General features: G+C 34.6%; 2 protein-coding genes across 6 annotated transcripts in view; both read right to left on the bottom strand.

Moving 5' to 3' along the window:
* Positions 1-3,403: 3,403 nt before the first annotated feature.
* On the bottom strand, positions 3,404-5,072 carry LOC144549322 (exopolygalacturonase-like). The gene is made up of 4 exons (XM_078298035.1): positions 4,929-5,072; positions 4,551-4,856; positions 3,753-4,277; positions 3,404-3,635 (listed from the first exon to the last, which is right to left on the bottom strand). Exons 1-4 carry the CDS (start codon positions 5,070-5,072, stop codon positions 3,414-3,416), a joined length of 1,197 nt encoding a protein of 398 aa, XP_078154161.1. The 3' UTR covers positions 3,404-3,413.
* Positions 5,073-6,373: 1,301 nt separating this feature from the next.
* LOC144549554 (copper-transporting ATPase HMA4-like) overlaps positions 6,374-14,451 on the bottom strand; it is a 74,753-nt gene continuing 66,675 nt past the window's right edge. The window contains exons 2-11 of one of the 5 annotated variants that reach the window (XM_078298325.1): positions 12,665-12,758; positions 12,083-12,294; positions 11,021-11,775; positions 10,523-10,810; positions 10,010-10,193; positions 9,605-9,772; positions 8,826-9,080; positions 8,408-8,530; positions 7,832-8,323; positions 6,374-7,057 (exon numbers count right to left, since the gene is read on the bottom strand). In XM_078298325.1, coding sequence (XP_078154451.1) covers positions 6,623-7,057; positions 7,832-8,323; positions 8,408-8,530; positions 8,826-9,080; positions 9,605-9,772; positions 10,010-10,193; positions 10,523-10,810; positions 11,021-11,775; positions 12,083-12,289 — 2,907 coding nt within the window. In that variant the 5' untranslated portion in view covers positions 12,290-12,294; positions 12,665-12,758 and the 3' untranslated portion in view covers positions 6,374-6,622. Of the gene's footprint in view, positions 7,058-7,831; positions 8,324-8,407; positions 8,531-8,825; positions 9,081-9,604; positions 9,773-10,009; positions 10,194-10,522; positions 10,811-11,020; positions 11,776-12,082; positions 12,303-12,664; positions 12,781-14,451 lie in introns of those variants that run through there. The other 4 variants (XM_078298324.1, XM_078298326.1, XM_078298328.1 and 1 more) reach the window with 4 other exon arrangements.

Consider the following 14,451-nt stretch of genomic DNA (forward strand, 5'->3'; position numbering starts at 1 on the left):
TTACTCGTGCATACAGCTTCATTACAAGGCAAGAAAACACCTTAGCACGCAGTAGCAGACGAGCTTCCACGAAAACGAAGAATTAATGCTAGCTGGGAGTACAATACAATACACTGGTTTTACTCTTCCCTGTTTTGAAACAACTCTGTAACTATAGATGGGTAGAGGTCTCATTTATTTTACCAGCGGTAGAATTGATCCACTTTATTTCTAATGTTATCGCGCGACTCAGCACAAGTACGTAATAAATATTTAGCCACAGAACGTAAGGTCACTGTCATGTACATGTGGATCCCACAGCTAGGATCTTTTTGTTGTTGTCGAATCTATATCCTCTGGGTAACATAATAGTTATGTTTGAATCACGGCCGTCTGATCAGAATCCGTCCCGATCCATTCCGAAATGGAATGCATAGAGTAGCTTTAATAGTCGTGCCGATCCAACAGAATTTCTCTGTTACCTTAGGTGATACGAATTCATATACATCCATTTCTTTTTTTTTAGGAAATTCAATGCATACTAGATTACTAGTCTTTCTGTTTTTGATTGAATATTAATCAATCTTCCTCATCTCAGTTTAGTTGGTTAGGTAAGTTAAGTAGGTAACGGACTAACGAAGAACGATGCTCAATTTTTTTAGAAATTAAAAAAAAAATTGTTGGAAAATAGAATGATGTTTTTATTTTTATTTTTAGGTAAGTAACCAAAAAGGTGTTTGAATTTTGGTCCACCTTTTTGGTTTGATTTGTTACTAATCTGGAGGAATTCAGAGTAAGTTCAATACTCATGGAACCTACGATCTGAATTAAGATGCGTGCGCTCTACTAATTAATCCATTGGTAATTAATTTCCATCATTAATTATTATAATTTTCGATTCTATCATACATAAATGTTTTATATATATAAAAAAAAAATTATTTTGTTAAGATTCACGCATGAAAAAATTTGAACCGTTGAAATGGAAATAACAGGTTCTATTATTCCTTGTCTGTTATTCCCAAGAAATAACAACAGATTTATTTCCTAAAAGAGGTGTATCCTCGATCTGCATTAACTCAAAATATAATCTTTTTTTTGTTAATACATCTCGACCTTCCAAGTCCCAACCATACAAAAAGAGAGCTGCTTTAGCAACTTTATTTTGAATCACATAGTTTGCAACAATGTTTTCTACCAGAAAAGAAACGAAAATTCAAAAGTTGGAATTAAGGGTCATTCCTCAGTTCCTGTTATAGGACTGAACAAATGCAACAATCCAACAAAAAAGGATCAAATGGAATATATATATTAGTACCATTCTTTCAATACCATTCAAAACCCACCTTCCTAGAAAGTAGAAATTAGAAACCATCAAGGCCACGTATCGCCGACATTTTTATTTTTACCCAATTAAAAAAATAATTTAATAATAATAACCATGATCCAAGAACATTATTAAAAGTACCCAACCCGTGGAATTTTTCCACGGTTCCAACCCTTTTTTTTTTTTTTTTTTTTTACAAAACAGAATTTTTTATTTTTTGAATTGAAATATTAGAAATGTTTAATATATTTCTTTAAAAATAGATGAAATACAATATAATTTAATTTATTAGAAAGACTGTAACAAATAACTCAGATCAATATTTTTCATGCCGAATTTTTCACGACTGTAAGAAAAATTAATATATTTCTTTATGTGTTATTGGAAAAAAATAAAAATGCTTAGATTCTGAATTATTGATCCCGGTTCAAAAGTCACTTCTAGGTAATCCAGAAAATAGTGTGATCTTTCTAATACATTTAATTTATAAAAAGTTATATCTATTTTGAGAATTATTTTTGAAAAATAATTATTAAATAAATTAAAGTTTTTATTTTTTTTTTCAAAAATAGATACAACTTTCTATAAATTAAATGTATTAGAAAGATCACAATATTTTCTGGATTACCTAGAAGTGACTTTTGAACCGGGATCAATAACTCAGAATCTAAGTATTTTTATTTATTTCCAATAACACATAAAAAATATATTAATTTTTCTTACAGCCGTGAAAAATCCGACCTAAAAAATATTGATCCGAGTTATTTGTTACAGTCTTTCTAATAAATTAAATTCTATTGTATTTCATCTATTTTTAAAGAAATATATTCAATATTTCTAATATTTCAATTCAAAAAATAAAAAATTCTGTTTTGTAAAAAAAAAAGAAAAAAGAGAGGTTGGAACCGTGGAAAAATTCCACGGGTTGGGTACTTTTAATAATGTTCTTGGATCATGGTTATTATTATTAAATTATTTTTTTAATTGAGTAAAAATAAAAATGTCGGCACGTATCCAGAACTTTTTAACTTTCAAACTTTATTAAAAATAATATAGGAAAACTCAGGAATGTATATTTTTGTTTTTTCGATTCTATAGAAGAAATCGAATAAAATATTATGTTCTACACAAAATGCACGCATGGGTGCATCATGAGTCTTGACCACATAAAATCCTTCGAGGCATTTCGAATTATTGATTTGGTTCCAACTATTTATTAATAATCTTTTTAATGAATTTGTAAAAATAAAACATTCTGATACATATCTGTTATTGTTCCCTGAACTCGTGTCGTAAAGAAACCAGTACACGTTTGAATTTGTGGTGGAAGCGCCAGGCCTGGGCCTACTGGGCCCCCACACCACTCAATAATTGTTAGATATCTTTGGGAGGTTGACAAGCGGGTCCCTTCATTTCACGGGTCATCTATGCCTGAGCCTGACTTGTTTTTCAGCATTCTCAACTAAGACATGTGTTGCTATCATATGTCTTGTTGACCTTCATATATAAGTGCAAGCACAACCACACTCTCAGTTCTGAATCCGTATCACTCCAGTACCTGAGGTGCAAGTAAAAAACCCTGACCATTCTTTTAACGTGGCACGAATCTCAAAGCAGACTCCTACAGTGTCAATAAGTTCCGGATTGAATTTGAGCTGGTTGAAATTAATCTAGACCGCCCATTATTATCAATTGTACCTCAGGTACCCGGGGTGGGAGCGCACAGACTCCTCAGTTCTAAACAAAATGCATGAAAGCTATGTTTTAGCAAGAAAACTTCATGGTTTGATTTACTATGCCTTTAAAAGCCCACTCAAAGAGATCATCTTTTATAATTGTTTTACATGTAGGGACCTATCTATATTTGGGCCGAAGCCCATTAACCCCGAAATAACGAATGAAAATGTTTAAATAGCTCCTGCGTTCGCCCCCAATATATATATATTTTAATCTTTTCCAATAATCCAATAAATGGAGATTTCCCCATTCTTGGTATAACAAACAATGCTCAGCATGTAATAAATAAAAGTAATTTAATAACACCAAGCTATTGAGCTCTTTTAGGCTGCATGAAGTCAAAACATCATGTCATCAATATCGTTATCACTCATACACAAGAGGCGGTGTTCATGCTTCCATCTGATACGCCATGTACATTCACACATTGAGTCTTCAAATCAAATTTATCGGACTTGAAAACGACATTGCTCAGCTCAATACCTTCGCATGGCACCGCATTACTACAAAGTAGCTGGACCGCCACAGGAGATGCCGATGTACCGGTGATGTTTCGGAACGCAACATTCTGTATCTTCACATTTGAAGGAGCCTGTAATATTTAGATGAAAAAAAAATGAAGTAATTATCAAATTTTGTAGAAAAACAAGCTTAAATTTTATCAATTTTTTTTTTCCCAAATAGAAATATATATAACTGTTGAACTTACATCAGCAATATCACTGCAAAAATTATGGGGACAGTATTTCTGGTCAATAATGATCGGGTTTGTCACGTCATCCATCTGAATATTCTCGAAAACGATATCAGATGCTACCAATGGAGAAGGGTTATTTTGCCAAGTTTTAATCCTTAGTCCGTTTGTGGTACCCGTTAAGGCGCAGTTTTTGACACGGAGACCCCTAACATCCTTCTCATTCAAATATTTTCCAAGGCTGCCTATGCTGATACCATGACCAGGACCACATTTTACATTTGATATCGTCACATTGGTGCTCCCGGGACCGATCGAGACACAGTCATCGCCGGTGCCTATAATCGTGTCGGTGATTGTGATGTTTGAAACATCTCCGATATGAATGCCGTCTGTGTTCGGGCTATCTGCGGGTGCTTTGATCTTGAGTTTGTTGAGAAGGATATTTTTCGATGCGAAGACAGTCATGTGAAAGAATTTGCTGTTCATCAAGTGTATCGCGTTTATTTTCGCATCCTCAACAAAGGCAAGCACCAAGGTCTGAAAATTAAAAAAATTAAAAAGTTAATTGAAAGGACAAGTATTCACATTTGCTCAATTATATTACTGAAAAAAATAGTAAAAAAAGAATCTAAAAAATGTAAAATTTAGTTTGCAAATACATTTTTACATAGAAATCACATTTTTTTTTGATCGATTATTTGGAATTTGAAAATAAAAATATTGATGCGTAGTACGGACCAATATGCACTATGCATAGTACCGTAGCCTCACTCAATTGCAAAGAAGATACCGAAATAAATGTTTAATTACCGTAGGTAAGGTATGGCATTTAGATTTATTTGGGCATTGGTTCTGTGGCCAAGCCGACGCCCCTTGTCCGTCAAGCGTCCCTCCCCCGGCGACTTTTAACCCTTTGATATAATGAAACTCAACCCAGTTACTAGAGAACAGATCGAGGTTGGTCGATGCTGACAAGCTGCCTTTCAGACTCACTGACATAGGACTCTTGCATGGTCCTTTCAATTTCAACGGTCCGACAAGGAACGCCCCCTTAGGTATCAGCAATGTCGGTGCTCCGTCGGCCCCGCATGCCCCCTCCCATGCTTTTAGAAATGCCTGTTATGTATCAGTATATCATAAGGGATCAGATATTAATACCAGAACTGTAAGCTAATACTGATAACTCACTGATGTGCTGTCGGTTAGTCCGTCAGCGACTGCGCCGTAATCCATTACATTGAAGACACATGAGCTCAAGTTTTGAGCATGAATTGTGCATGCAAAAATTACAAAGATCAAAATTGTGCACTTGAGAATTTTTAGGAAGTCCATGGTTATTTATTTTCTGTCTTTTTTTTATTATTAGCAATAATATTAAGGAACTTCCTCTCTCAAGTACCAATTTCTATTTTTTTTTTTAAATTTTGTGAGTTTTGGAAAACATATATATAGAGATAAATTGAGCTGATGTTTGTAACTTAAGTTTGTTTATCTACAATGAAATTTGTTTTGATTGTTTTACTGTTAGAAAAATTTGCCAAATTTGTAGGGTGTTTTATTTTCATAACAAACACTAGTAATATATTGCTATTAGATGGAAGTGTTTAGTAATTTAAGTAAAACTGATCAGTGTACATATCTAGGTAAACAAAATTGTAAAAGATAATATACAATTTGTTGCGATAGTTTTGATTTGCTTGAACATAAATAAAATATCCGTTAAATTTTTAATTAATGTATTTTTTTAGGTCTATAATTTTTACCTCTGTTCTTCACCAGGCATGTTTAACGGTAATATTTAATTTAATGAAAAATAAAAAATGTGTTCCTTTAAAATAATTAATTGATGGGTGAATATTTTAACAGAGAAGGTTTGGCTTCATGCAGAGCACGGATTGTATAATCAAAACACCACTGCATGTTGTTTGTGCGCTGCAGGAAGCTAAAACTACTATGTTAAAATCTCTACCCTTCATTGACCATGTCTAAATTTCAGTGAGCCATTAAGTCGCAATTTCATTTGATAAAAAAAATCATCTTAAGCAAATCTGTTTGACAAAAATTTCATTTGTTTGTGAATTGTGAATCACAATCATTAAATTCTGAAGCGAATTGTGAATTGTGAATATGAGTAGAAAAAAAATGTGCATTTCAAATTGTTTGCATCTTTGTAGACTGTTATATCTTTGTGGTGAGAATTATATCGTTTAAATTCTAACATAATAAAGTTTAAATTGTATTTACTTCTTCTGTCTAAACAAATAATTTGACCTCTTCAATTATTTGTGAGAATTGAACGAGACAATTATTTCCTGACAAAATGTGAAAGGCATGAATTATAAACTTCGCTTTCATTTTTATTTTTTCTCTTCCTTTTTTTTTTTTTTCTTGTGGACAGTAAAATGCCATATTTTATTCTCAAAAAAAAAAAAGGAAAAAAGAAAAGTATGGTGTTTGTCATGGAATTGAATGGTATTCCACAATTTGTCCCCCTAACTTTTCAATAGTAAGACTAACTAATTTATAATCCCTAATTTTCCTAAACTGAACTAGACCTACATTTTACATTTAAGCCATTGAATGAAAATTAATTGCAAGTAACATATAGTAGTATGACTTTTGAAAGTTTCTAGTATCCAACCAAATCAAAATATATATATGAGAATCATTTCACCTACAAGACTACAATTCTAGAACACTATTAGCCAAAAATTCAAGAATAAATAAAAACTAGCAAGTTATTCAAGGATGCCACAACATCTCATAGCAACCAACAACCTCACACTGAATTCATATCACCTAAGGTAACAGATTATTTCTGTTTTGATCCATACCGTCCAATCAGAATCCTCACGAATATTAAACAGAAATACTCGATTACCTCACACTGGGCTCTGGCTGTCAGAAGCTTTTGACACAACTGCTTCTGCTTCCTCGACAAGCAATGGTTTCTTGTACATTTGAAGCAACAAAGAGGAACAAACTACACTAATAGAGGAAGCAGCCATGCAAGCACCGGCAAGCCAGGGAGGAAGTCTGACACCAGTGAACGGGAACAGAATCCCTGCTGCAACCGGCACGCCTAAAATGTTATAGCCAAGGGCGCAGATATAGTTGAGGCGGATGCGGTCGAGGGTTTTGCGGGAGAGATCAATGGCAGTGACTACATCAGCTAAGTTGCTACGCATGAGCACAATGTCGGCTGCTTCGATAGCAACGTCGGTCCCGGCTCCGATTGCGAGACCAACGTCGGCTGCTGCAAGGCCGGGTGAGTCGTTTATGCCGTCTCCTACCATGGCAACTGTTAGGCCTTTCTTCTGTAAGAGTTAGGAAAGGAAGTGTTGGTTTAGTTGTAGACAATAGATGCCGGTGTTTTGAAAGTTTTGGTTCTGAAATTTTTTTTAAGCTAGGGTTTAGGACTGAATACAGAATATATATATAGTTATTTTGTAGAGTGAGGCTATGGTAATGTGCATATTACGGATTGACCCGTGCTATAGATCCATATCTCTATTTTCAAAGTTCAAACAGTCGATCCGAACTGTTAAACATGATCTCCATATAAAAATGTACTTGTACACCAAATTTTATATTTTTTGTAATTTTTTACTATTTTTTTAGATGGGTAGAAAACCACTTTGTTTGGATGGTCCAGAATTTTCAAATAAAGTGATTTTATACCTATCCAAAAAAATAGTAAAAAAATTATAAAAAATGTAAAATATGGTCTGCAATTACATTTTCATGTTCAATGGTTCAGATCAACTATTTGGACTTTAAAACAGAGATATGAGTTCATAGTGCAGAAATTTGTGTAATATGCATATTACCATAGCCTCACTCTATTTTGCATAACAACCATTCTGCTACGCAAAATGAAGTTTTGAACAGCTCGAGAGAGAGATTTATTATAACCTAAAGATTATTCTTTTTGTTTATTTACATATTTTGTTTCCGGGCAATCGACCAAGCTTCAATAGACCAGACAAGATTTTCGTAACTAAACAACAGTAAAACAGTACAGGCGAAATTTCTTATGTTTTCTTTTATCATTCAAGGGACTTATTTAATTGACAGAGTACAAAAACTACCTGTAATTCCTTGATCTTGTCGGCCTTTCCTGCTGGGTCGATCTCTGCAAATACTGTCCCAATTCCGACTTCTCTTGCAATAGCACGTGCAGTGGCCCAATTGTCACCTGTTACCATGATGCACGAAATACCCATTTGTTCCAAATATGATACAACCCGACCCGCTTCTGGTTTCAATGGATCTGAAACTGCAAATGCACCGCATATTTCACCATCTATAGCAACCAATACACAAGTCCTCGCCAACTGTTCCATATTATATACAAAATCTTCTATTTCATCTTTTATTGGAATATGGAACAGGTGCATGAGTTTCTTGTTGCCAACCAAAACAGATCGGGTACCAATTTTGGTGTTGACTCCGGCACCGGCATGTACTTCGAAATCTTTGATTTCTAAGGTTGAAAAATCATTATTGGATAATCCGTATTGTTGGTTGAGCGCCTTTGTATAGTCCACAATAGCCCTGGATAGAGGGTGCTCACTGTTTGCCTGACAAAACAAAATGGTTGTTTTTCGGTTAAGTACTCAGTTTAAGAAAAATTAAAAGTGACTATGCAATTCGATGGAAACTACCTCAGCAGCAGCAGCAAAATCGCACATCTCAATAAGAGTTATCTTGGCGAAGAGCTTTGTTTGTACCACAGAGGGCTTTCCAACTGTCAGCGTACCAGTCTTGTCAAAAATTATTGCTTTCACCTGGTATTAATACATCAAGGTGTTAGCCTATGCACAATGCCCAAAATACCCCTCTTTTCAAATGGTTTAATCTACGCAGATGAAGGAAAAAGGGTGGTATATATATATATTTTTTTTGATAAAAGTGGCATAGCAACCGATTGCATTACGAAACCAATCAGTCTTACAGAAGGCAGTATCAAACAGCTGGTACTTAAATGATGAAAACTAAAGTTTAACTACTCAGAGGGAGGTATATTGTCATTTACATTTCTTTGAGGATATATTGAAACAAACGAAAACCAAAAAACCAAACCTTGTGAGCTTTTTCAAGTGCATGGCCACCCTTAATAAGCACACCTTGGGAGGCACCTTTACCAGTGGCAACCATGACAGCTGTTGGAGTTGCAAGACCAAGTGCACATGGACATGCAATCACTAGCACTGAAATGCTGAACTGAAGTGCGAGCTCAAACTCATCCATGCCCTTTGGAATCCAATGCTTTGGGTAAAGGTGGGTCCCTCCGGCTATAAACCACCCGAGAAATGTAAGAAATGCAGCTACCACAACCTATAGTGAAAAGGGAAAAAAAACAACCAGATAAATGTTAAAATGTTTTTGCCTGTATCAAAACACTAGTATAAGAGTGGAACCACTATCAAAAGTTATTGTTTATCAGAAAAATACCAGACCTAGAAAATAAAATATGATTTGGGCCATTTTCTTAGGTGATTGATAATATGACGTCAAATAAAACACATTCAGGTTGTCTAGATTAAATCATATTAATCATATTCAGACTTGAGTTATTTTCATTTCAGATCAACAAAATGTCACATCATTCAATTTTGAGTTTGATCTGGTCCAGGTCGGTCATTCAACTCATTACAATAAAAAGCCAATTCAGCAGGTCAAATTAAGTTTTTAGAAGTCAATTTAGGTTATTTGATTCTGGTCAGGTCTTCTTTACGTTTGTTTTAATATCATTCCAGGTTAGGTTAACTCATTTTTCACGTCAGTTTGACTGCAGGTCAGACCTTATTACAGACTCTTTCAAAAGAAAAAAAAAAAAATAATAATAATAGGGAACTTACAGTGGGAACAAAAAACCGAGAAATGTGATCGGCCAGCTTCTGAACAGGAGCTCTATCCAACTGTGCAGCTTCTACTAACTGAACAATCTGTGATAAGGCGGTTTCAGACCCAACATGTGTTGCCTTAACAAGTATGCACCCATTCTCATTCACTGTGCCACCAATCACCTAGAGGGAGAGAAAATATTTGAAAGGATTTCAACATTTTGTATTATATGGTTCGGTTGAAATTTGATCAGTTTTCCACTGCTGTTTGGATAATTGGTGTTTAGTAAATTTAGCCGAAGTACAGAGGATCCATAGTATATATTTTACAATATCACAAAGAATGAGATATTAATTTTGTTTGTGAATGTTGTGTTTCTCTGTGTGTGTGTGTGAGAGAGAGAGAGAGAGAGAAGAGACCTTGTCTCCAGGTCTCTTGGCAATGGGTATCGACTCGCCAGTGATCATGCTCTCATTAACATGACTTTGTCCCTTAAAAACTACACCATCAACTGGCACTTTCTCACCTGGTACTATCTTTATAACATCATTTCTTTGTAAAAGTTGGGTGCTTATCTCTGTCTCTGAAATTACATTTCCGTCCCTGTTCATTGAAGGAAGAAAAATAAATTTTAAGATATTTGAGCTGAAGAATAATGGAGGGTAAAAACACGCAATGAAGTTACTCAATAATGCACCAATAGACCAAAACCAAAAAATTCTAGTAGAGGATAAGTTGCCCTTTTCAATTTTCTTCATTATTTTTGCTTTTCTAATTTCACTTCCGTGCACTAAGAATGAAACAAAACATACCAAGGATGGTTAACTTTTTTAATACTTACCCTTTTTCTTTTATCAGTATTCCATTTTTAAGGTTAGTTTTTATGATGCTCAATTGAAATTCCAACAGAAATCAAGCAGTGTGGGTACCACCTGTCAAGGTTGAGCAGACATGCAGTCTCGGGTGCCAGCTCAGTTAATTTCGACAATGCGTCAGAGGTTTTCCCCTTTGCCATGGACTCAAGGTACTTACCGAGGAGAATAAAAGAAATCAGCATTGCACTGGTCTCAAAGAAATCCTGACCCTCGAAATTCGGCAAGGTTGCGGCTTTTACCGCAATATAAACTGAGTAGAAATAGGCTGCATTAGTGCCAAGCGATACCAGCACATCCATGTTAGATGAACCCCGTCTCAGTGCATGATATGACCCCATGTAAAATCTTTTTTTGCATAGAAAAAAAATGGATATGTTAGAAAAATGCTTTAGTATTTGGAAAAAATGTGAATTGCAACTTTAAATGAAAACCGATAAGTGAAGAGAGTAGTATTATCAAAACTGGTACTGGAATCATAATCAATCAAATGCAGTGCCTGTATGATGTTGTAAACTGCATTAAAAAAAAAGCACAAGGTCAAAACTGGAATTTTACCTCCAGCCAATTATGAACTGAACAGGAGTACAGAGCACCCATCGAAGAAGCAAACCAACCGTCAAATTATTTTTCACATTAATTTCCAGCCAATCCCCAGCTGATCCGGCCATCGGCAAAACCATGGCAAAAACAAAAACAGGTACAGAAAACAAACAGCTCAACAGAAACTGATTTCTGTACAACCTCGTTTCCCCGTACCGGTCCCCATCTCCTCCCTTAGAAGGTGTGTCAAATTTCACATCAAATGAAACCGGGCCTCGTTTGGCAGCCTCTTCCAAGCATTGCATGACAGATCTCGGACCCGTTAAGTCCGGATCGTAACAAACCACCACTCTCTGACTACTGGGGTCCACCTCTACAGTAGTCACCCCTTCTATTCCTTCCAGCAGTGCCTCAATGAAACTGTACTCTTCTAGAGAGTTCTTAATTCCACCTATTTTTAAGTAAATTTTATTCACCTCCCAACCGGAGCTAATTAAATCAGCCCCGAAACCTGCATCCTCAATTGCCTCTATTAGCCCGGTTGGATTAGTTTGGTTTGGGTCAAAATGGATCTTGGCCTCTTCTAGAGCAAGACCAACTGCGGCTTTCTTGACCCCTTGTACCAATTTCAGAGCATTTTCAACTGATTCGGAGCAGCTGGTACATGCCATGCCTTTAATACGGAGTCGACATGTTGCAATCTCTTGAGATGAAGAGTCAATATCAACATCAAAATTAAGGCCCTTGATTGATTCTATAATGGTCTCTACCTGAAGAAAGAAGAAATTAATTACAAATGTTTCATAGCCTAAAACTCAAATTTTGGCAATTGTTACATTTTAGGCTTTATACCAGTATGACCTTCAGTAGCAGATGCATATAGAAATAAACCCCTCCTTCTAGAGACAACTATAGTTTTCTAAAATTTAATGCTACTTTCAAATTTTGTATCATTTTTCATATTTAACTTTTTTAATATTTTCTAAATTCTGAAGTTAATTAAGAAATGAATACATGAATATTGCTCCCAGTAAGATCAAACAAACAGAAATGCATGAGAAAATGTGTTTTACATACATTTGTAAGATCAGGTCGGTATCTGACGATTGTTCGTCCTTGCAGAGGCGAAACTGATACACTCTCAACTCCTCCAATTTTTGAAACAGCAGATTCAATAGAATTTGTGCAAGAGGTGCATTTTATGCCCTTCACCCTGAAAATTACTTCTTTCGTTGTTTGGTCTTTTTCGAGAAGGGGAGTTTCAAGGCCATTCGATCCTGCCATTTCTTCTGAAAATCTTACAAAAACAAAAGTTTCTAATATAAATTAAAAAAGAATATCAAAACCAAGGAGAAAGTGGATCTGTTATAAACTTAAGTAGCATGCATCCTGTACCACTGGTACACACTGGTACACAATTTTACATGTACAGCATTTTGATCTTTCTGTCAGTATAAATTACTAGTATCTGCTGATTCATAAAAGTGCATAAGAACAAAAAAAAGGAGGTAGAGAGAAAACATAATTATTCTAAAAAAAAAAAAGATTTTCAAATCAAAAAGTATTATTAAAAGGTGCATATGCAAAAAGTCGGAACCAATTATGTATTCCCCAAGTAAACGAAAACTAAGACAAAGTGGAAAAAGAAAAAAAAATTACCTTAGAATTCTCTAATTTGAACAAATTGCGACTCTTTCAATCCTGCGATTGTTTGATTGTTCTCATTTATTTCGCGGGTTTTAGGTTGAAAAAAACTGAAAAAGGCGGTAGGGGCATAAATCAAAAGGTTTCTCTTTTTAAATGGTGGGGAGTCGTGGGAAACTCAACTCATCTGTGGTACCTCAAACTTTGCGTTTCTGTAGAAAAAAAATCTATACCCTCCGATCTGTACTGACACTATTGTTAAAGAGGCCCAGGCTTACAGATGTGGTCCGGATTGGCCAGAATTCTGATCGGACGGCTCTTATTTAGAAATTCAAGATCTGAGGTAATGCAGAGGATTCTGACTCGGTCGTGACTCCCTCTCTGTTTGGTAGTGTTCGGCAAGGGTAGCTTAGGCTTCCTTAGAGCTCCTTAGTGCTCTAAGGAGTCTTAAGCTTGCCAAACACTTGCTCCTTTGTAAAGCTTAAAACCACTTTCTTAAGCCTCCTTTTGCCCACTTTCTTAAGCTTGTCCCAATTTTTAAGCCACCATTCTACATGGCTTAAGGCATTAAGCCTCCTTAAGAAAGCTAAAGATTCACTTTCTTAAATTTATCTTGCCAAACACCTCTTCCTTAGTGGAGCTTAAAATTTAAGCCAAACCAACTTGCCGAACACCCTCTTTAAGATTTCCCCTCGATTGGCGATTGATACTATGTTATGAGAAATCGGTATTTCTGTGGCGGGCATAGATTCAGAAAACTGTGTTGCTTTTCACTGACACAGTCGCCTTGGGATTAATTATGTTTTGATCAACGATTAATAAGTGCATTTTTATATTGAGATAATGTTAAATGATTCATATTGGTTATTTGAATTTTGAAAATGAAAATATTAATTTATAGTTAGAATCAATTTGCGCTATAAGAGAAACAATATTATATAAGAGAAAAAAATACCAATTAAATGCTTTCTCAAAAAAAGAAAAATACCAATTAAATGGAATTATATCATGTTTAATAATTAGAGAGTTCAAAATGAATCATGTTGCATGTATTATCATAATTTACAAACTTCTATAACAAACATTTTTTATAATTAAAAAGTCCATACATTAGAAACCAATATGATCATTATCTCTATATTTCATTCAAACCATAATTTTATCTGAATTGTATTTTAATTATACGCTATTGACTTTTTTTTAATTTAATTAAAATTTTCGATTAAAATCAACGCTCTTGGCCCTTGACTTTTGTATTTACAATTTTACATACGTATCCATCTTTTATCCAATATAATATTTCACATGATTACAAACAAAATTACAATGTTGGGACTTGTATACTTTTATCTCTGAAATTTTTGGTTTTTTGGATGTTGTCATCATGTCATTATCATCACCTATACGCGTGCCAGATGTGTAAAATGACGTAAATAGGCCTGACTTTTAAAATGGACCTCACCGGATTGAACTGGATATCTCCAGTTACATATTCAGATTGCTTTATTCATGTATTTTTTTTATAAGGATATAATTCTCACTATAAAATCATGAGCATGAAAAAGATTGTTGAAAAAAATAAAATGAACTTTTTTTTTATGAAAATTGTAATGTTTGTAAAAATTGATGAGAAATTATGCTTTCGTCCAAAAGCGATAAAAGAGAGAATTATGCATAATTAAAATTTGTGCATGGTTCATAAATAAATAAGTTTCTAATCAATTTTACACTAATTAGATATTTTTAGTAACTAATATTTTCGTGGCTATTATTTCTCAATATCGCATCTGAAGACTGAGAGA

The sequence above is a fragment of the Carex rostrata genome, chromosome 35, assembly GCF_964058835.1.
Source record: "Carex rostrata chromosome 35, lpCarRost1.2, whole genome shotgun sequence".
Lineage (NCBI taxonomy): Eukaryota > Viridiplantae > Streptophyta > Magnoliopsida > Poales > Cyperaceae > Carex > Carex rostrata.

What these genes read in the sequence shown, in the direction of transcription:
- LOC144549322 (XM_078298035.1), bottom strand. Translation starts at nt 5,072, where the DNA reads ATGGACTTCCTAAAAATTCTCAAGTGCACAATTTTGATCTTTGTAATT. An exon ending in GACTAACCGACAGCACATCA is followed by an intron (nt 4,857 to 4,928) that starts GTGAGTTATCAG and finishes GATACATAACAG; the next exon opens with GCATTTCTAAAAGCATGGGA. An exon ending in TTTGCAGTGATATTGCTGAT is followed by an intron (nt 3,636 to 3,752) that starts GTAAGTTCAACA and finishes TAAATATTACAG; the next exon opens with GCTCCTTCAAATGTGAAGAT.